The following is a 27,943-nucleotide window of genomic DNA, read 5'->3' as shown; positions in this document are numbered from 1 at the left end:
ACTGACTGGGAAATCGAAACTGACTAAAGTAGGCTAAGTGGCTGAGGGTAACCATAGAGGAACAACATGAAGTTTGGTTTGCGTTGTGTGGACTTGATTGAGATGATTTCGAGTGCAGGTGACCCCGCGTTTCCCTCCTCAGAGATGTAAAGGTGGGTTCAAAACTAAATGTTTTATTTGTGTGGAAAATATGGGTGTTGTTCCGCTTCACGCTTCTGCAGTTGGCTACGTCAGTCACGCGCTGTTCTTGTTTTTTCATTAGAGAATTATAAATTAATATTTTAGTGTTCTCAAAGATATCACCGTCTTTAATTACTTCTTTGAAACGATATAGGTTTAAGATTCTTTTCATTTACCGTGGTTTATTTCAAAGCCAATTTTCAATATTATTGTAGCCTATGCAATAGGCTACTGTCGTGTTCTTGCATTGGCCGTTAGGGTGCGACGCTGCCTGCAACTGTGCGTGTAACCTATAATTTAAAACCGACATTTACAACAATGCCCTTTGCCATTTTCATAATTATACAAAATTTACTCTATTTGCCATTTTGTCGTAACGGTCATGCATTCCCCACCTGACGTTTGACAGCAGAGGGAGAATCATTAGCATATAAAATTTAAATTAATCTGCACCTGCTGTCTAATTGTAAGGTTAACATTTAAAACACCAGAATTAAAGAACAAAGAATGTTTCAGACAGAACATTTAAAAATTTAACAGCACTTTTTTTTTTCTTTGTACAAATCTGGGTAAACACACAGGAAATAATGAATGACTCTAAATGGTCATTCATTACTCATTTACTCAAATGGTATGAATGTGTGTAATGTGATGCATGGAAAGATATGGGGCCATTCTTCGTGTTTAAAGTGATAAACTGTTTATTTAAATGACATATGAGAGCTCAAAAGCAGTCAAACTGGTCAAATTTCCTGCTGCCACCACAAAAACTTCTGAATTCTTATGCCATGAGGGCATATGATGGTACTGTTGAGCACTATTAAATAATAATAATAATAATTTAGTATTTACTCTAGGCAACTAGTCTGAAGCAAACACCTCATTTATGGCAGGGCTGCCCAGCAACAGACTCTGTGCTTTGATACCTGATATCGCTGTGTACCAAAAGATAAATATGCAATGAAATTAATCCTTATGTATATGTGCATGTTTTGTGTAATGCATTTGTGTAATATTTACAAAGGCACTTTACATATTTTCATTACATAGACTTTTTCATTAAATATTGATCTTAAATAATCCTTACATGATCTGAAGCCAGGCTTCAGGTTAAAGAGGTTTATGCTTGACTAACAACAGTAATCGGTCTGAAAGCCACTTGACCCAAAACCTGTTCTATGGCAGTTCACATGGAGTTATTGTCCCTTGTTTTCGTGGTTTTCACACACTCTGGTTGCTAGGTTGCACTTGTCAAATAGGAAAATAAGTCTTTTTGTTTTGTCTTCTGTTCATGATAGACCTTGTATTGTACACCCCAGCTTTTCTTTCTCACATAACCTCAAGAACAACAGGTCTGGCCAACTATTACATTGTCTTACAATGTAATCTTTGTTTACCACCAGAAATTAAGGTAGGCAAATTAGCAGAAATGTTTATTCTATTCTTTAAAATGTGCAGTATTCACACTTGATAAGTTGATATGTTACTAGACCCCAGCACATTTGCATACAGTATAACAAATGTGATTTTTTAAAATGTGATCCAGCAGCTCAGCAGTTATTATCAGACTGTTTTATCAAAGGTTATTTATCAAAATTTTCAAAAAAGAATGTAAATTATACATTTATAAAATAAAATAAAAATTATCTCTAAAATTGTTCAAAAGCCTATTTGACAGTTACCAGCAATATCATTTTAAGATGCAACATCTGAATAAATGGATCTCTATCTTTGATAAAACATGAAATATGCAGATTATGAGCAGTATGTCATGTGAGTTAAGTGTTATATCCCTTCATAGTCATAATTCATTCTTTATACTTCCCAATAGCTGTTCAAAGGTCTAAGTATAGTAGTAATGTGATTCTGTTTTCAGTGGGGGTTTATGCTCTTTTGAATGGTATTTGCATTCTCCATTATGTAAACAAGTCAGCTGTGTTCTTCTCTTTCCTCACATTAGGTTGAATTTACTGCAGTATTTGAAGCTGTGGGTGCCCATCTGAAGGTGTTCATGTCAGACTTTATGCATGTTATGGCTTGAATCTGTAGAAATGTCTACAGTACAGACTAGAGATGCTCAGCTGCAGGAGTTCATGCAGATGTACGAGCTGAGAGCTGCTTGTAATGTCTGCACTCATGAATACTCTCGCATTTCCTACTCCATCATTGCAACGGCTCACCGTTGCTCTCACAATCTGCTGCTTGTCAGAGCAAAGGTCAGAGGTCACAAATGGAGCCCTGTGTTCCCTCGGCCCTCTTTCCCACGACCTAGTCGATATGAAGTGTGTTGGTATTTCAAGGAGGATGTCGGGTGCTATGTGCATCATGACCGTTGCACCTTTGCCAGTAGTCCAGAAGAAGCTGCGGTGTGGAACTTGCAAAAAAACACAAACCTAGACCACAAGAGTTTAATTCATCTGATCACGCAAAGAGAACGACTGGGTGAACAGAGCAGTCAAGGAGATGTTCAGTCAAGCTCTCATGAGCTATCCTCATACCAGGAGAAACTTCTGGAAGAGTACAGAAGCAGCAGCAATGAGATTCTTATCGTGAGTACAATGTAATCCTGAACAAGATCACAACTCTGCCTAACTCCGTCCATGTAACTTTAATATTTTTTAAGACATATGATATCGATCTTTATGAGTATTTGAAACCATGTAAATTAAAGGGACACACACATGCACACACACAAAACATTTTTAAATATTTTTCATTTTAAGGATGTAATACACTGCACAACTTTTGCACAGATTTTTTATTTAATTTACAGTCTTGACTGGATGAGTCAATGTTAGTTGCCGAAAATCATAGCAAGTGTCCAGATTTTGGGCAGTTGGAGTTGACAGATTACACAGAAAATTATGAAGTGTATCATGGTCAAAGACTCCAATTTTTGATTCCATCCAGTCAGAGGATCTCAAACATGTTTGTTATTTTGAGCGGATTTTAGAACACACATTGTTTTCATTTGTCATGCTTCCTCTAGCAATGAGGTGCATGTTTTTGCATACGTTTGTGGTCAGACTTGAAAGTCTAGTGTGTGATCCACAATCATTTAGTGTATGATGTTTTTCTTCATCACAATATACCAGTCAGAATCAAGCATATGAGAGCCATATAATAGAGAAATTAAAAAGTTGTTTGTGTGTTTATGGAAACTTTTAAGTTAGTTGTTAATTATTTTATTAAATACTGACATAAAAAGTAACAAAATCCACAAATATGGACATGTGTGTGTATTTTACAGATCTCTGAGCACGTGGATGATGTGTGTGTTACACACGATGAGAATCTTTGTGTAGACTGTTTACAAGAAGACAGTGGAATCAGATGGAAATTCACAATCACCACTGAGGTCAGAAATACACACTAAACTGTATTATTTTACATTCAGCCTTATTGCACACTAGTTATTGATAACCTTCCTGTTTTGTGTGTGTGCATGTGTGTTTGTGTAGAGGTCCTTGACTCATGTGGCTCTACTGAAAGTGGAAAATGGTGCTGTTTTCTCTTTGAGTGACAGTTTACAGAACACATTTCCCCCAGTCACACACACTGCAGGCCACCACCTGCGCTCCTCTCACTCCACCTACCAGCTGAGTGTGTCTTTTCTGTCATTCCACCCTGGAGTGTACGAGCAGTGGTTGGTGTTTGACTTCGACATGCGACCGGTTCTTCTCCGGAAACTGAAGGTGAGAGTCGGTCAGCAGTTCCATGTCCTGCCAGATGAGGCAGAAGAGAGTGAATGTGCCAAGCTTATTTCGGATGAGCGCTGGAACAGAGGAAACAGGGTTATCGTGCCCTTCTTTACCAGAAAGGAGGAGGATGAGCAGTTGCTTAGTAAATACAAATCACCCCAGCTGAACTTACAGTTCAATCCCCATGCAGATCACAGTTCCTCACTTCACCGAGACAACTACAGAGAGAGAGCTCACCACTTTCTGTTCAGAGAGGAAATTGCAGAGGAGAAGCTCATTAGCAGGTACAAATAGCTTATAGAAATAGTACACCACTTGAAATGTATGCTAAGGTGTACATTTTCAAATGTACTATATTTATATGAATGCGTGATTCATATAAATATAGTGCCCCCCCCAAACCAGTGCAAACACTATCCCACCCCACAGCTGATTTCATTGGTCAACAATCACAGGCCCTGTCCCAAATGGCACCCTTAAAGGCCGTGTTGCAGGGTTAATTTTTCAACGAATTTGTGCAATTTGCTTGTTGGTAATAAACATTTAAACTGTTATCCATTGTATTTTATGTTGTTGGTTATCACAAAACGGAATATAATACGAAAAAGTAGGTACTATCTTACAGCGGTTTGCAACGATTCTCCTTTCCCCCACAATGCATTGCATTACGTCACCTTGGGGAGAGAATTTACCAAAGCCAGCCTTGAGAGCATTGAGAGTGACTAGAGAGACGAGTAGTAGACGAGAGTATTCAGATAGCGCAGATTATAGATAAATAGATAAATACATAGATATAGATAGATAGACTAGATATAGATAGACAGACAGATATATATAGATATATAGGCTAGTATATGTGGCAACTGCACATCCAATGGCGCGGGCGCCTCTGATGTGCGACCAACTCTACGTTGTCAATCTACCTACTATATATTTCTATCTATGCTAACGTTATGCTATCTGGCTGTCTGCCTATCTCTCTCTATACCGCCCACACAAACACCTGTCAAACACAGCCGACAGACACGTGGCGGCTACGTTTGCAACAACATTTTCACCGGAGGAAGAGATAAACGCTTAGAAACACCCATATAGCTAGCATGATGCTTTCTATTTCTAGATGACAAAGACAAAGTTTACCAGTACTCTACGACAATATGACAAAGGTTACCGGTACTTATCTGAACTAACGTCATGATCACTGCCACACTAGATAAAAAGATTTTTCACTCGGTGCTATTCAATGACAGTAAAAAAAAAAAAAAAGTGTCGTTATTGTGCACTGCTGCTCGTAGACTAGCTCCAGTGCTCATTGCTACGTTGCTAAATGATAGCGACTCACCAGGACACTTCACCAACTCTCCACTCATTCTCCTCGGACCATGCATTTTAATTGGCTTTGACGGTCATCAGTTCTTGGCAATTCCTCATTTGCCCTCTCACGTCTAGCAGGTTCGAAATTATACGGCTGCGGGCCATCATACATGTTGGCTCTTGCCACCGCTTCCTCATCCCAGTCAGTCGCCATAGTTGTAATACTAGGCTGAGGCTACCTTTCCTCCGCTTCTCCCCAACGTGACGTCATCACCGAATTGCGTAAAAAAAACGTTAATACCAAAAACGTAAAAAGCTGGTCTTTAAGATCATTTTTGAGACATTTTAAAAATGATATACATATCTTGAGTGATTTATGTACCCATTAATCGACAGTGGTGGTTAACCTGCAACATGGCCTTTAACACTCGCGCCGGTCTTCCTACAAGTCCGCACTTTTGTGACGTAACGCCTCTTTGACTGTCGGGAAAAAGTCTCCTACAGAGCTCGCACCAGTGCAGGTTCAGCAAAAGTGTAGGCTAATTCTTTTATAATTATCGACCATGGACACATTGTTTTAGCTACCCATTACCATATTCACTTGTTTTTAAATGTAAATTCATGCCAATAGCTGTTCTCATGTATTAAACATGGGCAAAGTTGTTAAAGTCAATGAATCTTTATGTAATATACAGATAAAATTAGTGGAGAATTAGTGGGTTATAGAGGTTATAGCCTCATATGGTAGAGATCCAGTATGTAATTGTAAACAGTGTTAAGTGCTGATCTAAGTCCCAATTTCTTTATGTCTACTGGCCACACCATCATTAAGAGATATAATTTATCTTATGTCATAGTAACAGCTACACCCATAGACATATTTTCCCTAGCAGATAAGTTTCTCTCTCCCTAGGTTATTATATGGTCTGCATACTGATGAGTCACAGACTTTGGCTTAGCGTGGGTCCATTGGCAACAGCGTTTTACCACCTAAATAAATTAGTTAGAGATTTTACTTTTTGAATATAATTTCTACTAAAATAGTGTATTTTAACATTACTTATTTCTCATCTCATGCACTCTAACTCTGGAATTTGAACCTTTACTGGGATCAGAGGCATTCCATGTTATCATAGCATTTAATGGCCTCTGAGTCTGATAGTACTAGGCAGTATAATCACTGAATTGAATATAAGCGTAACTGAAAGCAAACAATGCAAAGATTAAAGGCATTATTTTCTAACAAGTTAATTGCGTTTTCAATGAATGGATGAAACATGGGCAGGGCAGTTTCAAAAATCAGCGCTGTTGTTATGCATACTGTAGTTAAGATGGTGTTGTAGTAAAAGATGAAAATATGGCTGAAAGGAAAGGTGGATGAATGGGTTGGTGTTAAGGTTCAAAATGAATAGGGGGAATGTATTATGAATACAATTGTTACGAATCTGGAGACTGAGTAGGATCCATTTGCAGCTTTTAATGAAAAAACGTCAAACAGGCAGGGGTCAAGAAACAGCAAAACAGGGAATTCAGAGAGCAAGCACAGAGAGTAGTCAGGTAACAGGCAGAAGATCAGGGCAGGCAGCAGTAAACAATAATCCAGGGCAATCCAAGTCAAGACAGGCAGCAAACAGGCAGTAGTGAGATAACAATCCAAGGTCAGCAAATAGATCAGCAAGATAGGGAAAAACGCTCAGTGATTACAGGCCGTGGCAATGCAATACCTCGCCATGAACTTCTGTTTGTGTGTGGCTTATATGGAGAGTCTGAATGAGGTGCAGGTGTGTGTGCAATCAGTCCCAGGAATGAAGCCTAATGGGAATTGTAGTTTTGTGAAGTGATCAGTCTGGTGTGGAGTGCCCTCTGGTGACTCTCAGGGGCACCCCAGCTGGTGATCGTTACAACAATACTGTTGTCACTGTTTTGAACTCAAAGAACAGTCTAAACACTGTGTGATTGATCCAGACAGGACACTTGCAACTGTCTGTTAAATAATTAGGTGGCACACATATTGGGTGTGTAGCCACTATTACATTACACTGTTATTATAATTGTTTTATGAAATTTTTTTTTGCATAGATGTCTGTGGCTGGCTATATTATTGTATTTGGCATACTAGTCAGTCTGAAAAGACAAATAGTTGTGGTAGAAATTCCCCTACGCACATGTCTTAAATTAAACCAGGTGTCCCCCACACCTCCGAAATTATCCTCAGATGACCCCCACTCTGACCACGTCGGTTACCCCTCACACCTAAGTATAGCTTCTCTGAACGCATTAGAAAAACCCAGAATTGAGATGACGTCTCGCACCTTATGAACACAATAACTTGGGAATAAAGGTCTCCAGTGTTCCACTAAACTGCTGCACAGCAATAACCAGCCTTTGAATATGCTTTAATCATGGCCGGGAGGATCTCGGATCAATTTCAGAGAATTCCCCCTGACAAAAAGAGTACAACAGTTTTTATAGAATAGTAGTGTGGCAAAGGTGACATGATTCATTATAATTTTTTCCAAATATGGAAGCAAATATGGATTCCTTGATACTTCAGGTTTTTGCGAGGGTCATGAGGTTAAATGTATAACAAAACTAGACAGCTGTCTAGTTTTGTATCTCTTTTGTTAGATTCAGATGCACTAACTTTGGCCCAAGTGTTATGGACATTTAGTATTGAAAAGCGTATAAATGTTAACTCTGCAAGAAAAAGAAATGTTAGTTACGTTTAATTAAAAATTTCCTTCACATAGTCCTACAAATGGTCCAATCTTCACTCAAGTTGGTGCTATATAATCATCAGATCACAAACCAAATAAAATTAAACAAATACACCATACATCTGTAGCATATTAAGTTTTGGTTGATATTAGAGATTTTTTAAATTTATCTGTATTGAGAATGCTATTTTCTCTCATTTTACAGTTAGATGACCTTTGCCATGTATTTACAGTTGTAAATGTTTTCTTTTTTTCTCCAAACTTGCAGATTAAATGTAAGTGGGAGTGTGTCTCTCTCTGACCAGTTGAGTGATGGCATATCACGTTTTTTCACTGCTCCAGGGAAGCTCTTTGCCATTCTGAAGGTGTCCTGCTCGCTCACACCAGACTCGCCTGAAGGGCAGATGCTTAAACGAGGGGTGCAGATGGCTTTGGTGAATTGCATACCAGCTAAAGCCAGTGTGTCAGTAGAGCACAGAAACCACACGTATGAGGCATTGGTGCTCAAACAGGCTGCTGGCGAGGGTCACATCGGTCTTCAGCTGTCTGCACGGTGTGTGTCTGAGCTACAGCTGAGGAAAACAACCAGGTGTGAAATGGAGGTTCAGTTTCAGCTGAACAGACTGTCATTTTGTCAGATGCACCAGGCTATTGATCACCTACCAGACTTGCACATCGTTCTACCCAACCTCAGTAACTGTTGTGTCCCTGTGGACATAACCAAACAGTCTGAATTGAACAACAAACAGCAAATTGCCTTGAACTTCATCCTTGGCAAGTGCGAGAGCAACAAAGTGGCTCCTCCCTTGCTAATATACGGACCATTTGGCACCGGGAAGACACTCTGTCTCGCCTCAGCAGCCAAAAAGCTGGCCTTACGTTCTCAAAACAAAGTGCTCATCTGCACATATACTAACAGGTAAGTTATAAATAAATGATAATGTAGTTTTAGCCAATCATTACCACAAAATAAACCCTACAGAGGGATCAGGATCATGCATCAACCAATGTTTTTTTGATTTGCGATGAAGTATTTGAGACATTTAAGTTTGAGTTATTAATTTTATATATTTGTTTTAAAATAAATTGAAAAATTAATTTCTTCTGGGAATTTAATTTGTATTAAGATGCCTTGCAATACTTCTGTGAAAATAAAAGCTCCCGTCCATTTAAGAAATCTAACTTTGAGTATTGTTCCTTATAGCTCTGCAGATTTATATGTCAGAGAGCACTTCCATTCATACATTACAAATGGACACCCAAACCTCAAACTACTCAGGATAAAGGCAAACCGGGGCGGGGCCTCCATCCTGGCAACCGATGACATCACACTGAAATACTGTCTCTGCTCTCCAGACAGACAGTCCTTCATCTACCCAGCACGCTCTGATCTAGAGTCACACCGCATCATTATAACCACCACATCGATGGCACGGCATCTCCGTGAGCTGAAGCTTCCTAAAGGTTTCTTCAGTCATATCCTGATTGATGAAGCATCTCAGATGCTGGAGGCTGAAGCGCTCATGGCTCTGGGTTTAGCAGACAAACACACTCGATTGGTTTTAGCAGGAGACCACATGCAGATGGCTCCAAAACTTTTCTCTGTAACTGATGACAAACGATCAGAACACACCCTGCTCAATCGTCTCTTCCACTACTACCAGGATGAGAGCAGCAACATTGCCAAGAAAAGCAGAGTCATCTTTAATGAGAACTACCGTTCCACCAAAGAAATAGTGGACTTTGTATCCACTTACTTCTATGTGAGGGATGGCATCATGGCCAAAGGGGATGTCCCACCCCACCCGAGGCTACACCCTCTGATCTTTCAGCATGTCAGAGGAGAATGTCGTCTGAATTCCCCCTCCATGTCCTGGTTCAATCTGGCTGAGGTCAACAGTGTGGTAAACATGGTGCAAGGGCTTCTGACTGATTGGCCAACTGAATGGGGTGATAGAGAGCCAAAGCAGATCTGTGTTCTTAGTGAAGGCCGACAGGTACTTTTTTTGTGATAAACAAATTTATCACTCTTGACATATGACAAATATGTTATGACTAAAACTTAATTATACTATACCATATAAGTATGCATGGTGACTTGATGAATGAATGATAATAATTAAATATCAGTTTTTTATAAAATTCAAGCATTAGGGATGAGAATTGTAAAGAATTTAACAATTGAGATTTCCCTAATGATTCTGGTTCTTTAACTGTTTGATCAAAGATTTTTTAATTTTGAGGAAGAACTATTTAAAAAAAAATTATTGATAATATAATACATAGTTTTTAAGGGCTTGACTTCAATTACCATCACAAATGGTAAAGTCACAAAAATACAATCCACATCCTGTACCTCAAATTTTTCCTTTTTTCCCCTTCGATTCTTTAGGTTGAGGTCATCAGAGTTCATCTACGTCAGAAAGGAGTTTATGGAGTGTCTGTTCAGAATTTAGCAAACATTCAAGGTACTGTGGGGTTCAGAACATCATTGTCTACTGGAGCTCAGGGCACATGTTTGATTTATCAAGAAAAAAAATCTGTTACATTTGTATTTTAGCCACAATGTGTCAATATGTATATACATTTTTTAATTATTTATTATTATTTTTAAATTACAACCTCCCCATTCAAATTCTGTGTCCTTAGGGAGGCAGTTCAGGGTTATCATCATAACAACAGTTCAGACAAGAGACAGACTTCTTCAATCAGAGTCAAGCTGCCCAGAGTTTTTTGATGACATTCGAGCACTAAACACTGCCTTGACCAGAGCCCAATCACTGGTGGTTGTAGTTGGAGATGCTGGTGCTCTTTGTTGTTTTGGAAAGTGTTCAAAAATCTGGAGGTCCTACATAGAACGTTGCATCACCAAGTGCAGCGCTAAACCAGATAATTTTACCAGAGATGTCCTACAACAGGAAGTATTGGAAATTTCTAAATTTCAGAAGACAGAAAAGTTAGAAATTTCTGAGAATGATGTATCTCTCCAGGCTGAAACTGATACTATATTGAAAGAGATGGAAGACTATGAAAGTGATGTACAGGAGTCAGATGAAGAGAATGAACAAAAGAGGCCTTTATTCTTTTCCTCTGAAAAGGAAAACCTCTTGGAGTTGGTCAGGAAACAGCCTGGGATCTACAGGCATGGCGAATTGGTAATGAAAGGATACCAGTCAGGTTACGTAATACCTTACGATAACCCATCTGAACAAATTAATATTGAAGGGAGGAAAAACATTGGCATGTCTTTCCCTGGTGATGAAGTTGTGGTTGAGACCAGACAACATAATGCTGGGAGAGTTTTAGGTTGTACAAACAGACTACCAACATCCTCTGAATTTGTGTGTTTATTAGAGGCTGAAAATTACCACAGACGAACACAAAACACTGACAAATATTTGGTGCCAAAAATGATGATACCCCTCAACCACAACACCACCAAAATACGTGTCTTGGTAAAAAGAGAGACTCGCAATTATATTCCAGTATACAAGTTTGTCAATGGCAATTGGACAATGACAACAAATTTTCCTCTGGATGAACAAACAAAACATAACTATGTTTTTGTTGTTCAGATTTTGGGCTGGAAAGAACACTGTTCCTTTCCGCTAGGCAGAGTTACAGATATTCTACCAATTGGGACATCTTTAAAGGATGGACTTGAGATTTTAAAATCAGAGTTCAAACTAATGTCTCCTCCTCTGATGCAAGAGGATGCCTTTTCAGAGATGAAAACTGATGGAATTGATGACAAGAATGGAAGAGATTTCAGAGCTTTACAAACCTTCACTGTTGATCCAGCCACGGCTGGAGATTTGGATGATGCCATTAGTGTTACAGATCTGGGAAGCTGCTATGAAATTGGGGTTCATGTTGCAGATGTGGCTAGTTTCGTGTCTAAGGACAGTTCACTTGATAGCTTTGCAAAAGAGATGGGAGCAACTTTTTATGACCCAGGAAAAGAACCTACATTCATGTTCCCAAAAAATCTTTCTACCACCTTTTGGAGTCTTCTCCCAGGCAAAGATCGTAAAGCCATTTCATTAATTGTCAAAGTGGAAAAGCAATCAGGCATCATCACAGATAGGAACTTTTACCTCTCTATGATCAAGTCTAAAAAGAAGCTGACCTACAAGGAGGCTGAGGATATAATAAGTCTGTGTGATGGTCAGCAGAGATTTGATACTTTGGAGGACTGTGTCAGGGTGGCTTACCGTTTTGCCAGAAGCCAACGCAAAGTACGGCTTAAAGAAGACTGGAACTATTCCCAACCTGATAAACACCGGAAGCCAGGGGAGAGAGAAGCAAATCTAATGATTGAAGAGTTAAACATAATGTTTAGCCATGAAGTGTCAAAATTTCTGACAGAGAAAACAAACACTAAACTCTGCACTCCTCTGAGGTGTCAGGCTCCTCCTAATGCAGAACAATTACAGATGATCAGTGATCAACATATGGAACTCATTCCTTTTTCCTCACACCTGACATTTCATATCGACAGACATCGAGTGGACCTGAATAACACAATCACCTTCACTATTTATTCTCCAGGGTCTAGAGATGCCCACCCTAACAATAATCCTAACCCTGATGATAACCACAGCCCTTTATCAAGCCACCTACAAGATGCCATCTCTGTCAGTGACTCTGAATATCATTTTGAAATTGGAGTTCACAGAGCAGACTTTTTTAGCTGCGTGTCTGGGGACAATATTCAGAACTTGGGTGCACAATCGGACATGTGGAGTCTGATGCCAGGCAAAAAGCGTCGTGCTATCTCTTTAATTTTGAAAGTCGAAAAGACAAAAAGCAAACTAGTAGAGCAAACGTTGGTGCTTTCCTGCATAAAGTCAAACCGGGCATTGTCCTACAGTGAGACTGACAGCATTATCAACCAGCCAGGTGATAATGAGATAAAGTTGGATTCTCTAGAAGGCTGCATCCTTAAGGCTTGTCATTTTGCACTTAACCACAGGAAACAAAGACTCTCTGGACAAGTGGACAGTTCCAATTCTGCTGATCTTGGATCATCACAAGACAGCGAGTGCAGGTTAATGATGGAGGAGCTGAAGTTGATGTTTAAAACAGCTATTGATCAAATGACTGATCAAGAAACCCTGTTTCCGAACACCTTTAGCTGTCCAGTGACAGCGTTGCCTGAACTGGTGAGTAGACTGAAGAATGACAAGGAGTCTCTACAAGCACTGGAGGAACATCTGGATTCAATCAGTGGGCAGAATAATGGCAGTTTTATCATTCTGACATCTGTGTGGGAAATGATTAAATTTGCAGCTTTGTCTTGTAACTTTTACAAAATGGCTGACCTTATTTCTACAGATGACATTCATCCACAGTTGGCTCCAGCAGTTGTTCAGTTTAAGGCCAGTTTCAAAAAAGCTTTGTTCATTCGTTCTTTCTCATGCAAAGATGCTTTACTTGGGCACTATTCGTTGAATCTGGAATCATACACACATGCATCCTCACCCATTCGCCGTTACATAGATGTGGTTCTTCAGAGGCTCATGCATGCAGTTCTCAGCGATCGTCCTGTTGAGTATTCACAGACAGACATTGATCTGTTGTGTGACAAGTGTAAAATAGGAGAAATTAAGGCACAGACGTATGAGAGTAAAGCAGAGTCACTTAATCTGGCAGTCAATCTACAAAAACAAAGCACATACAAAGTGGCTTTTGTCACTGTTGTCCAACGTGACAGCGAAAGTTTCAAATTATCATTTCCTTTTGATAAAGGAACTTTCCCAGACAAGCTTCCTGTTAAGTACAGAAATTTACAGCTTGAGGATCAACCGTTATTTAACAAAAAGCAAGTGACACTGACTTGGAAAAAACGGATATATTCATTGAGCATGACCCTGAGCCCACTGCAGAATTTAAGATTCTGTTCAGAGATACATCAAAACACCTGGCACGCCATTGTTGAAGCAGTGAGAGACGAACAGTGGGAAGAGGCAAAGTCCCTCATATTGGCAGCAGACGTGAGAGATCACAGTGAGATCAATGAAGTGCAGGATACATCTCGATTGGATCCTGATAACACTTTTATGTCAGAAGATGATCATTACACTGACTTCACACTCTATCTGAAAGCTGGAGACACTGTCCAGGTCCAGCTGACCTCAGAAAGGGACAGGGGCTACTGGGCGCCAACTGTACAGTTATTGAGCGTGACTTCAAGCATTGAGATCTGTGTGGAACACACTGGCAATCCTATTAAGTGCTTTTCCAAACTTGCAAACCGCCCATCCAAAGGTCACTACAAGGATGTAGAGGAGTATGTGCAGATATGGAAGCCCCTCTGTGAAATGGAGTCTGCTGCAACTGCTGTGGATGACAGTGATTGTGTAGTGATAGAGAATGTGCGCATAACTTTTGATCCTTCCAGACTCTCTGGAACTTTCTCTTTGCCTGTAGAATGTGTCAAAAAATGGGCAATTGAATTTGACCTGGCCAAGTGTTTGCTCTGTATCCGAAAGAGAGTTTTGAAACAGATCCAAGCGGATCAGTCAGAGCTGGATCCTAAATACTTTACTTGGTTGGCTCATGGTGTGACAACTCTGTATTTAGATCCTCCAGAGAACAGTGTGAATAAGTCTAAAATTATTCACTTTAGCATAAAATGTGCACCCATGAACACCCCAAAATTCAAGCGGAATGACACATTCACAGTGGAGGTGATCCCAAAACTCATTCCAGACATGTAAGAATACAACAGACTCAATACACATTGCATAACAACCATATTATAATTCAGTACACTACAACTAATACCATTATGCTGCAAGATACTGCATTACACCAGTCTCATTACATTACTTACATTTTGTATATTCATTAATTGATAAAAGTTCATAAATATATTTTGTTCAATGTATAGAGGCAAAGTCATGAAAACTATTTGCAATGATGTGTGATTTTTTTTTTTCTGCTTGATTTATCCAGACGGAAGGAAAGTGCAGTGAATAATTTAACAGCAGCTAATGAACTCGTTAAGAACATTGCACTCAGACACCGGATTGGAAAAGAAAGTATGCATTAAATTCATAGTATGTCATATGTTGAGTGAGAGAATTTTTTTTTTAAATACAGAAAATTTGGTTCTGAGAAACTATGCAGTGATTTATTTTATCTTTTAACACCATTTAACAAGTCATTATATGATCTCAAAATTATGTATTTATAGTAGAATTTAATGACATGAACTTAAGTTCATTGGTTTTTAAAGTACTTTTGGTTGCATCAACCCACAGGCTCCAAACCAGCTATACAACTTTATGTGCTTATGAGAGAGGACCCACCAGCAGGTCTGCCTCGACTGAATGAAAGCCAGTTTAAAGCTTTGGAACAAGCTCTGAATGGCAAATTCACCCTCATTCAAGGGCCTCCAGGTTAAACATTCTGTGCATAAACAGTTTTTAGTTTAGCCTTAAAGGCTGATTTACACTGCACAGATGGATGCTGACCAACGACAAGATGTTTGTTTTGGTTTTGTTGAATGTGTGTTTCCCCTTTAAGCTGGTGTTGGTCAGCACTTTTTTGTTGCAGATTGAACATTCAATTTGCCAGGTCATTGAATGTCTGAGAAGTGACATACTGTAATTTGGTGATTGTCTGCGTTGATCAGCATCTGACGGTGCAGTGTTAATTGGACTTAAATCACAGAAAAACTTTAGTTTATACCAGTCACAGGGTTTTGACCTTTTTTCCCTCAGTGTTTCTTAATGGAACTGAAAAGATTCTTTTGCATGTTTGTCCTTTATAGGAACAGGAAAAACAGTTGTAGGAGCGTATATAGTGTACTGGTTTTCTCAGCTGAACTCCAAGAATCCTTGGAAGCTGAAGGAGCTGAAAGACAAAGAGAAAAGAGAGGTTATTCTTTACTGTGGACCCTCAAACAAGTCTGTGGATGTAGTTGCAGGTACATCAAGGTTTGTGTTCTAGGGAACTAGTATGTGTGAAGAAGAAATTAATGTATTTATGTGCTTGTGTTGGGTGTACAGAATACTTGCTCAAGTTTGGAGAGCAGCTGAAGCCATTACGTGTTTACAGCAGACAGATGGAGATGCAGGAGTATCCCTACCCTGGCAGCAACATCCAGTTATCATACAAATCACTGCGCCAAGAGCGGTCTAAATCTGAGCTCAGGTACTGCCAATTAATAATGCTATTGCAAAAAATATATATAATAAAAATAATATTAATTATAATATTAATAATCACAGATTATTTTATCATTACAATACTCAAACTCATCACATTCCTGTGTCTAGGAACATAACACTTCATCATAGAATCCGAGACAACTCTCACAACCCTCATTCCCAAGCAATAAAGGACTTTGATAAAAGAATTAAATGTAAACCCCATTCACTGACAGATGAGGACGTAGAGGAGTACGTAAATGTTTCTGTTGTATTTATGCTATTTGCTTCCATTTGAAAATGCTAAATTGGCATAAGATACTTTAAATACCTTTGGCTTAATTTCCATCAACATCATCATCTAAATCTGCCTAAAACACATCTCTGCATCTAATAGTGTGTCTAAAAGTGGGTGAATGCATGTCTGCGTGACACTTAATTGTGTGTCCACAGGTATAAGAAGCTGCTAAATTCTGCACGTTTGTATGAACTGGAAAAGCATGATATTATTCTTTGCACCTGCACGGCTGCAGCCTCACCCAACCTCACCAAGACACTCAGTGCACGACAGATCCTCATCGATGAGTGCGCCATGGCTACAGAACCCCAGACGCTTGTCCCATTGGTCAGCTTCAAACCAGAGAAGGTCAGAGTGACTCTTGACACATCTATAACATACAAGTCTGTCAATAAGATATAAACATACACATAAAATGGACATAAATTGTACATAAATGGTAACCAAAACTTGCTGTAAAACACTAACACATAACCTAGACAAGACTTCCAAATAACCATGAGCCTTGCATTTACATTTAGGGTGTAAATGATTAAAGCACTGAAACTAGGTTTTGGAAGAAAGCTAAACTTAAGACACACTCTTAATAGCAGACTAAACAAAAAGGAAGCTGTACACAAAGAATATTCTATATTGAACTCCTTACTAACTCATCTTTGAAATCAATACAGCAGAAAGAAATGTTGAAGCAGAATACACATAATAAAAGTGTAATACAGCTTTAAATTTTGTCATTTACTCTGAATGACATTTTGCCAAAAATTGAGAGAATATTGTAATTGTTCCCATAATTGCAATGTTTTTAGTAGTAGTCTATCATTAACTTATTCCTGAGTAAATTATGTCAGAAGCAGATTTTGAAAAAAGAATAAGCATTTACATTCTACTTTTCTCATGCTCCCTGCCATGCTTGCTTAGCTTGTCACTTTGTTTCTGACTTGCTCTGCCTCAAAAATTACTGCTTGCAGCTATATTTACATTATGAATACTTTCTGTTTGCCAACATAAATGACATTATCAGGATGAGTATTTGGGGTGGAGAATCCCCTCAATGGCCTCTTTTGAACTTGTGACATAGTGAGGGGGACTCTCTGTTCAGAAATATTGGTAAGCATTTATATTAAAAATTGCAATCCTCAGTACCTTTCTTGTTTCCTTGCTAAAGGCCCGTTCACACACCAAGTAAACTATAACTATAATGAGAAGGATATAGTTCTAAAAACTGTTCTAAATATAAAAGAATAGCAAAGTCCACATCACAACTATAACGATAACGGCACACTGGCACAGAGAAACAATATAGGTGGAATCACTTTCAGAGCGATTTTTTTCAGCTGATGAACGCTAAAAACATTGACAGCCAATCAGAATCCATCCTCATTTAAAGCAGCAGATGACAAACCTGCAGCACATGCTTGGAATAAACAGCGTTATTGTTCGTTGGATGCTAATATAGTTATCGATATGATAATCTTTATAGTTGTCGTTCTTGCTGTGAATGGGCCTTAAGAGTGCTACATTGTGTCTGCATTTACTTTTCAGCTTTTTGGCTTTTTATAGTGCCTAGCAACTAAGATATAAATATAAAATAAAATAAATTAATAACACAAATCAACCAAAACAAAAATGCAATAAAATTGTAATATTTATTAAGTTGAAGACATATAACAGTGCTAAACATTCCTTATTTATCTGTAATATAAATAAGATGCTAAAATTGTTATCTATATAGTGAAACTGTCATACACAGAAAATTTACATCACACTGAATGAAAAAAAGCATTACTTCAAATGATGAAACCTCTACTTCAGCTTATATTGAAGGCTATCAACTGGCCACCTATGTCAAATAGTGAACTTGACCAGTAAAGTTAATCACAATTATTCACAAAATATTGTTCAAATTTGGCATTTCAATGAATGACATGCGTTTTTGTAATTTAAGTTACTACACCATGAAAAGGTGAAATTATCAAATATTTAAGAGCAATAAACTCACTTTGCTGCTGCACCACACAATCTTCAGGGTGCCTTTTGATGATGTCACAGACTGCTGAAAGAGTATCATTTTTTTAAAATATGATTTCAGAATGGTTACTTGTGCCTTTAACACTGAATGACCTCTAACAAACCTCATATTCGGGAAAAAAGTCCCCTGGTTATTTCAATACTTTAAAGATCAGAAGCTGTGTCTGAATTCCGTTCACTCATTCACTAATCCCTTTATAGTGTATGGCATTTGAGTGCACTATATCTGCAAAAGTTTTTTTTTTTTTTTAAACTCTCATGCTCACAGATGACGTGGTTGTTGAGCGCCCTCAGGAGACCGGTATGATTAAATTAGAATGAATACGCAGATAATTAACGAATATTTTTAAATCATCCACCAAATTATCATCTCTTCCTTACAGTTTAATAAGTTAACAACAATGTCACACATTATTAAAACACTTAGCTGTTAGTAAAACACATTAAATTGAGTTAATGCCTAAATGATATATTTCTTAATAATAAAAATAATATATATTTCTTTACCTTATTAATATAATTTCATTTCATTTTAAAATTCATCTATATAATATTGTCTCTTTATATTTTAAAATGTTTTATTTAAGTAATGATTAATAAAAAAAGGTAAAAAACTAGAACTAACATGAAATAAATGTTACAGCAGAAATAAAAAAGATGTAAAGTAATCTCTGGTTTAAACTCAATAATTCAATCAGTCCTCTCCGCATTGGATTTTGGAAAATAGTGTTTCAGCGAGTGTGTACATGGAATGTGTAAAGTAGTGAATGAATCTAGGGAATGAAGCCGCTCACTCAGAATACAACAGGTAGAGAGCGGTTTCGGACACAGCTATTAGTCCTTTTAATATAACGCAGCCTACACGTATTTAAAAATGCTAAGAAAACAAATATATTTCTTAACTTGGTATTTTGTGTGTATTTAAAGATGTAATGGTAAAATAGCAAAGTCCGACCACTATGCTAAATGACAATTTTACACTTTGGAACATTATTTCACCCACATATTTATGTATATAAAATCACTTTAGTAAATTTAATTGGATGCGGAGACCAAAATGTTTATGTCTCGTCTTTGACCCTAAAGCCTTTAAATACAAAATAAATATTATATAATATATAGTATAGTATAATATAATAATCAAAATGGATGAAATGTGAGAGCAAATAGTGACTCAAGCAAGCCTGTTTTCTCCATGCAACAAACTATAACGTTTTCAGTCATGAACGGTTAACTAGCATAAGCAAATCTAAATAAGGGACCAACTTCTTGCTACATTACTCTGACCGTACAAACATTTTCATCAACCACCTTCTGTGAGGGTTTTCTGATATCATATACTCATCTTGCAGGTTGTGCTGTTGGGGGATCACAAGCAGTTGCGTCCGATCGTGAAGAATGAGCATGTGCGGAGACTGGGCATGACTCTCTCTCTGTTTGAACGTTACATGGATAGAGCACTACTGCTTGACACCCAGTACAGAATGGTACATATATGTGCTTCACACACGGTATAGGCTTAAACACATTTATTACTGTTTATTACATTTATTACTCTTTCTTTAGCATGAAGAAATCTGCAAATTTCCATCAGAAACATACTACCATGGTAAGCTGAAAACCATTGTACCTGAACTAATAAGCATGCTTCATGCTGAGACCGAGACAGCAAGACAAAGCAAACACACTCTGTTTGGAGATATACGTGGAAAAGAGATCAGTTTGGTTGTTTCAACTGCACGGGGAAATGAGAACTCAAAAGCCAACCTTGAAGAGGTTAAGAAAGCTGTAAGTAAAAGATGATGCAAAAAAAAAAAAAAGAAAAGACTCGATTTACAACCAGTTATTTTTAAACTATGTTCAAACTTCATGTTTGTAGTTACTGAACTCCCCTTATACATACAATTTTTAAATTAACAAAATATGGCACTATTATTGAAAAAGTACCCCTTCCTGTCCTACATACCACATATTCACATATTCATATATTTCTTCTCCTATAGTCCACCAGTAATCTGTCCACTGATCACATTCTGAGGACTTAAGTCTATAAATTGTCATCCAAATAACACATTATTGTCAGGTTCTGGTGCTAAGGAGCTTTCTCCTTCACAAATCAAGCCTAGATGTGTTTTTACGCAGGTTAAGATTTGCGGTCAGCTGGTATCAGTGGGCCGTGTGATGCAGGAAGACATTGCCATTCTGTCACCATATAACGCACAGGTGGCCCAGATCAGAGAAAGACTGTCCAATGACTCCCAACTGAAGAGAGTCACTGTCACCACCATTACAAAGAGCCAAGGTAATACTCTAAAATCATTTCCTCTCTTTAGATCTCTGTATTTTTTTGTTTCCTTTACTTGATAATGCTAATGACAGTTGTTAGGTTAAAGGGATAGTTTACCCAATAATGAAAATTGTGTCATCATTTACTCACCCTCAAGTTGTTCCAAACCTGTATACATTTCTTTGTTCTGCTGTAAACAAAGTAAGATATTTAAAAAAATGTTTGTAACCAAGCAGATCTCGCCCCCCATTGATTACCATAGTATTTTTTTTCCTACTATGGTAGTCAATGGGGGGCGAGATCTGCTTGGTTACAAACATTCTTCCAAATATCTTCCTTTGTGTACAGCAGAACAAAGACATTTATACAGGTTTGGAACAACTTGAGGGTGAGTTAATGATTTTTGGGTGAACTATCCCTTTAATGCTGTTGAATAGTTTTGATTTATCAAATGTTTGGGACCGTGTCACTTTACAATAAGGTCTCATTTGTAAACATTAGTTAACTAACATGAACTAACAATAAGCAATACATTTGTTGTATACAATAGTATTTATTAATCTTTGTTAATGTTAGATAATAAAAAATACAGTCGTTAATTGTTTGTTCATGTTAGTTCACAGTGCATTATCTAATATTAACAAAATACAACTTAATTTTATAATGTATTAGTAAATGTTGAAATTAACATTAACTAAGATTAATAAAGGCTGTAGAGTTATTGTTAACTAAAGTAGTTAACTAATGAAACTTTATTGTAAAGTGTTTCTGTTTTTTTCCTAAAAGATTCTTATGTTCTCACTTCTCATACAAAAATCTGATGACTAAGAGTATTATAATGATGTGACTGCAGGTAGTGAGTGGCGTTATGTGATTCTTTCGATGGTTCGCTCCTGCCCCAGCGACGAGATTGAATCGCTGCCTTCAAGGGAATGGCTCTCCAAACACATTGGCTTTGTGGGTGATGAAAACCAAATCAATGTTGGCATCACAAGAGCACAGAATGGGCTATGCATTTTGGGTAATCCCTACATTTCAAATGTATATATTCTTAACAAATTACTAAATACATATCCCAGCGTACTAAATCACAATGTTTTACATTAAAGCATTTAATTTTCTATATTTACTATTATAAGATACTAATATATACTTTTAAATGTTGTGCTTTAGGCAATCAGGAGGTACTGAACTGCAGTCCAGCATGGAAGAAACTACTGAAACATTATTCAGGTCGCGGCTGTGTGGTCTCTGCAGACCAGATAACAGTACACAGTGTCTGCTAAATCAGATTTTAAATGAAGTTGGACTGATCTTGAATCATTTTACAAACAGTGTAAATACTTATTTTTTAAAGGCCCCCTGAAATAATATTTTTAGCTTTTAGTTTAAATATGTTAGCTTTAAGGTTATGAATGGTGAATGGTGCTGGTGTGTTCCAAAACAATGGCAAAATCCACTTTTAGGAGCTATAGGCACTCACTGAGAGTCTCTCACTTCCGCCAAAATGGATCACAGATTTTTATAACATCACCACAGACTTCAGCTTCTCATCGCATCTTTTGTCTAATCAAATACTCTCTAGAATCTAAAGCGTCCCACCCCCTATGCTATAAATACCACCTGGCCAAAGCGGCCGTTGGCATGTCACGGAGCAATATGGGTTAGAGATGTGTGTTCGGTTGCTCAAACGCTCGAGTTTTATTCCGTTTTCTAACTGAACTTTGGTTAGGAATGAAATAGCTAGAATTTATTCACACCTCTACTATGAAATCCAACATATTATCAGTGCTCGGATTCGCTTCCATTGTGTTGTCAAGTACGACTTGCAGTCTGTGAGGTAAACTAAACGCTATTGGCTATTTGAAAAGGGGGAGGAGCCATTCAATATGTCTTAGCTTCCTGTTTCAGTGGAAATTATGTCAACACATCATACAAAGCTGTGTGTTCCAAGGCGTTTCAGTGGGCCTTTAAGATTATATTTTTAATTATACATTCCAAATTTCTTGTATCATTCCAAACCATTTTAAAATGGTTATGATTATATTAATGAACTAACAAATTTGAAATATTTTATTATATATTCCTGAAATATTCTATTAATTTAAAACTATGGCAGCTTAGGATGATTTCTTTTAGATATATATTTACTACATATACCTATAAAAACTCTTGTTAATCGATTGTAAAAAAAAAAAAAAAAAAAAAAAAAGGGGGGGGGGGGCATTTACTTTGAATACATTGCCTCAAAGACCTGTGTAATTCTTGATGTACGGAGCCATAATTGCCCTTGTCTGTGTTGTCTTTAACTTGGAAGAAAACCAAGTTAAACAATTATCAAACAGTTTACTTTGAATCTTTCTATAATTTTATAAAAAAAAATTATGACAGTGGTGGCTAAAGTCAATTTACCACAATCATATTATATTAACAATTGTTGTAACAATAAGCGTAGCACTAGCGTATCACATTCCCTTTGACTTGTACACAGATTTAAGCTTATACATAAATGAACAGCTTGTATTTTGTACATTTATGAGACAATTATTTGCCTTTTTTGTGTTCAGCAGAAGAAATAAATTCACACATGATGCGAGGAGATCCAATCAGAAGATTAAATCAAATTTTATTTCATAGCAGCAGACAATCCAATAATAAATGACAAATAATAGCTAATTTCATCCATATTCAGGATTTAAAGTTTAATAAAGAAACATAACATGAACGGTTAAAATCATTTCTAATATTTCTAAGTAAAATATAAGTCACACTCTGAGTATAATATTCTTGCCTAAAGAATAGTCAAGTTGTTGAGAGAGCTCTCTTTGAAAAGACAATTGCAAAAGAGCCAGGTTGGAGTCCAAGAATAGACTGACCTCTACAGAAATTGATCTCCCTCTTATGCAGTTGCTTATCGGAAGTTAAGTCCCTCTTTTCATAGTATTTCGCATCGAACCAGATCCACAAGACACAAACATATCTAGCTTTCATAGTTTCACACCCTGGGGTGTGGGTACATACACATATCGCTCTGTACCACCATCGAAGTCATGAGTCTCAATACAATGCAAAAGAAAGAAACATTATGAGATGTTTCCACTGTAATTCCTCACCACCAATAAAATCCTGGATGAATGCCAACTTCCTTAAACTCAATTGCAATAAATCGGAAATCATCGTCATTGGTCCCAAATCACTCCTCCCCTCCTCCGAAGACTTTACTCTCTCCATCGATGGCCATACAGTTACCACCTCTCCCCAGATCCGTAATCTTGGTTTCATTTTTGACCCCACACTCACATTTAAGCCCCACATCCGTCATATCACCAAAACTGCCTTTTTCCACTTACGAAATATTGCTCGTCTACGCCCTACCCTCTCCATATCTGCTGCAGAAACTCTCATCCACGCATTCATTACATCAAGACTCGACTACTGCAATAGTCTCCTATATGGCCTCCACTCCTCTGATATAAAAAAACTGCAATACGTTGAAAACTCCGCTGCCCGCCTCCTCACCCACACCCGCTCCAGAGACCACATCACCCCCGTTCTTCAATAGCTTCATTGGCTCCCTGTACAACAGCGCATCCATTATAAAGTTCTCAAACCCATCACCAAATCAACGCACCGGACTTTGGGGGACCGAGCATTCGCCATCGCTGCCCCCACCCTTTGGACTCACTCCCTATCCACATCAGAAACTTGGATTCACTGACCACCTACAAAAAACTGCTCAAAACCCACTTGTTTCAGCTTGCCTACAATCTATAATAGCACTCTCATCATTGTTTGTTTGTTTGATTTGTAAAGCGTCTTTGAGTTCCTTGGAAAGCGCTATATAAGACTTATGTATTATTATTATTATTATTACTTATTTATTTATTGAGTATTTTTCTAATTCATTATGGTAAACATGTGGAAACTGTATCAATAACAGTGCATACATTTGCCAAGCTCTAGCGTGAATGACTGATGTAAAGTTAACATAAACGTTGGTAAAACAAATCTTGCTCCATGCTTTATCTTTCCTCGAAGTAGTGAGAACGACAGCCAATCTGCATTAAAGGGGCATTCGGCAACTCTAGCTATTTCTTCGCTGATTTTCACTTTAGTTGTTGCATGTTTTGTCAACGAGCTCCCCCTACAAATGTGAGGCGTATATTTCACAATAATGTCGTAAGAAAACTCACTTGCGGCACCCTTCTCCCCCTTTCTACCGCTGCTCATGTGCAGTTTTTATCATCGGAGCCGGCCAACGTTATCATGTGGAGCTATGTCTACCGAGAAGGGTAATACATCATACACATTGAAGGTGGCGTGTGTGTTTATGTCGAATTGCCGTAAAGCAGTTTGTGTTTCTCGCTTGTTCTCGCTTCTCACGAGACTTCCTATTTCCAACTTACCGGGACGTTAGTCCCCATGTTGCAAGGTTGGTTTTCCGCCTAGGAACACTGGGGGGAGTGGGGAAAGTCACCATTCTCACCAGAACAGGTTATTAAACCATCCAAATGATTTCTAAACGGTTTTATTAAGTTGAAATAGTTGCCAAATGCCCCTTTAATAGACACAGTTTTAGGTAATAGTTGCACACAACTGATCAGCAGAAGTATTTCAGTAAGACAGTAATAATGTGAGTTAACCATTAGCAGGAGACCAACACAATATAAAACTCAAAACTAACTTAAGTATTTTGAACTCCGTCTTTTAAGAGCAAGCGGTTTGCTAATCCTGCATTAAACTCCGATATTTAAGAAGCAGTACGTCGTCAGTAAAATAAAGAGGACACAGCAAAAGTTTAGGATTATACTGCTGTGGTATTGTGGTAAAGATTAATTTTAACCACTGATTCTTCCCATGCTCGCCCTTGGGCAGTGAAAAAAACTGGCTTTACCTTCACATTGTAGATCGAACAGCGTCTTCTCGACATGATGCTATCCAGTATCCACAGGAATCAGCTGAAGTGTTTGAGGTTCAAGTTTTCCCTGGTTTCTCTGCGCACGCAAGTGGGCGGGCAATATGCTAATGTTTCGTCTTGACGTCACAACGAAACGGTTTATGACTCGTTTGAAAAAAAAAGATTAATTTCATTGACTCAGAGTCGACTCTTACTTTTGAAAGAAAATAACTTTATATACGGTGCACTTTCAGATTTAAAACTTTGCAGGATGTTTTCATTCACTTAGAGCTATGTTACACACTACATAAAAGGTCATTTTCAAAAATCCATAATAGAGGCACTTTAAAAAGCATTTGATCTGATATCTAATCAGCGACACCATATAGAAAAGGGAATCCCACTCTTTTTTAAAGAGCAGTTGTAGCCTATAGCCACAGAACATTTTAAAGCTGTCATTATTACAGCAACAACATAAAAGGGTTGTTCACAGCTAAATTAAAATGACCATGACGTTCCATTCCAGTATTGTCTTTCTTCAGTGGAACACAAAGGAAGGTCAGAATGTCCTCTGGCAGATTTCAATAGAATTAAAGAACATAACTTTAAATGTCAAGCTAAAAAAGACTAAAATATCAAAAAATAGTCTTCTCAGTAGTTTTGTGTTAAGATTCTGAGGAACAAATTGAAATTTAATTAATTTAGTTATTTCACCGTAGGACAGTTTTCTGCCATCAAGTAATAGCGCTTTTCACAGTACACACAGCTTTACAATAATTTAATTGTATGTAAAAAAACAAAAAAAAACACTTAAGAACGAGAAATGTTTAATTTCACAATCTATAGCTTCGGTTACATACTAGTAGGCCTATGAAACATATAAGTTAAAAGACATTTATGGTCGTTATAACCTAGTTCAAACGACTTATAAAGTGATTTTGTCTGATTTGTAACCAGGCACTAAAGCGATTACCCATAAAACGTGATGAACAAATCGGATTGCTTAATTGGGTCTTAAGGTGGAACTCATCTCGATGAATAGACACTTTACTATCCCATGAGGCCACGAGAAAGGAAGCGTGACAACTAGTGATGGCAAAATGAGGCTTCCTGAACCACTGAGACCTCGCAGCCCATTGCTTCACTCAAAGGTTCATTACTTGAAGCTTCATTCAGCATTGCTCACTAGTGACACCTAGCTACTGTGCAAAGAAGTAGCAGACAAATTAATTAATTCTCGACCTATGACCTGAGCAGACTTATGATGTCCATATAAAGCCACTACCCACCCCGTTCTGGGGTGGGTGAAGGAAGGATTACAATAGATTTTTATTGAGAAACAGAATTTTTTTAAGTAATAACCATTTTTTCATGTAATAACCAGGATAATGTAGAGCGAGGCGGTTGTTATAGCGAATACAACCCCTTCAGGGTGATTAGGACCCCGACGCGAAGCGAAGCTCGCTCTACATTATCCCTTACATCGCAGAAAAAAAATATCGCAATGTCATTTTTTTTACCAATGTCGTGCAGCCTACAAATGCTGTTAATGCTTGTTTACAGTACTCGGCTAACTTAGCTAGCTATAACTTCACTTGTCAGCCAAGTTGGGTTGCCTCCGACAGACGCCACAGTGACAGAACATAACTCCGTCTTCATAAATAACCCAGTCGAATTCATCTTTCATTTGGTTACAAATTTTCGTTCCCGTTTTAATCCGTATGGTGCTGTTGGTGTAAGGTGACTTGTTTTTGGAGCTTTTCCTGGCGCTTGGCTGGGCTGAGTGCGGAGCCTGAAGAAACATCACTCTCCACTCCAGTCTCCACCACTATTCTTGAGTCAGGTAAAAATGTTTAAACTCCTGATTGTCCAATCAAAGCATTCTGAGCTGGACGCTAGTTCGACGGATTGTGGGGAAAAAATTTGTTCGTTTCAAATTGGTAAAATTAAATCTGTAAAATCGACGTAGTGGCACATAACGTTAAGTAACATGCCATTTTATTTTGTTTGAAATGTAACTTGTCCAGTGGGACAACTAATTTTCTTTTCCACTTATCCTACAAAAAAATCCACTTGTCCTGGACAAGCGGACAAGCCTTAATGTCGAGCCCTGTATATCCATAAATATTAGCAGTAATACAAGTCATATTTGCAAACTGAAAAGCAAGTATAACGTAGTGACCATTGATGTCACAATCAGTAGCCAGAATCTTTCCACCAAAATTATTTTTTAAAATAAAAACTCCAGCAGAATATTCATTTCCATGAGACATCCACATTTCCAACACCCATTGTGATCTCCATAAATTGACATCTTGTGAAGTTGAAAGAGATTCTTGCAAAAAACAAAAATCTGTGTTGA

At 37.9% G+C, this 27,943-nt stretch overlaps 1 protein-coding gene across 4 annotated transcripts; it reads left to right on the top strand.

Annotated features, from left to right (window-relative positions):
* On the top strand, positions 1 to 23,290 carry helz2b (helicase with zinc finger 2b). Of its 4 annotated transcripts, none has more exons than XM_077221985.1 (20): positions 1 to 152; positions 1,479 to 1,591; positions 2,141 to 2,729; positions 3,431 to 3,538; positions 3,642 to 4,165; positions 8,181 to 8,831; positions 9,117 to 9,909; positions 10,305 to 10,380; positions 10,562 to 14,630; positions 14,873 to 14,958; positions 15,181 to 15,318; positions 15,693 to 15,848; positions 15,931 to 16,075; positions 16,201 to 16,323; positions 16,525 to 16,717; positions 19,750 to 19,884; positions 19,964 to 20,185; positions 20,540 to 20,699; positions 21,538 to 21,705; positions 21,858 to 23,290. In XM_077221985.1, exons 3-20 carry the CDS (start codon positions 2,208 to 2,210, stop codon positions 21,968 to 21,970), a joined length of 8,382 nt encoding a protein of 2,793 aa, XP_077078100.1. In that variant the 5' UTR covers positions 1 to 152; positions 1,479 to 1,591; positions 2,141 to 2,207; the 3' UTR covers positions 21,971 to 23,290. The 4 variants fall into 4 exon arrangements, 2 of the variants coding, with proteins under 2 accessions (XP_077078100.1, XP_077078101.1); XR_013200724.1 differs by lacking the exon at positions 1,479 to 1,591 and adding an exon at positions 17,391 to 17,476 and having other exon boundaries at positions 39 to 152; XM_077221986.1 differs by lacking the exon at positions 1,479 to 1,591.
* Positions 23,291 to 27,943: the final 4,653 nt, after the last annotated feature.

This window comes from Siphateles boraxobius, unplaced genomic scaffold (genome assembly GCF_051911475.1).
Source record: "Siphateles boraxobius isolate OS27281-9 unplaced genomic scaffold, OSU_SipBor_1 86, whole genome shotgun sequence".
Classification (NCBI taxonomy): Eukaryota; Metazoa; Chordata; class Actinopteri; order Cypriniformes; family Leuciscidae; genus Siphateles; species Siphateles boraxobius.
This window is presented reverse-complemented; position numbering and strand designations above follow the sequence as displayed.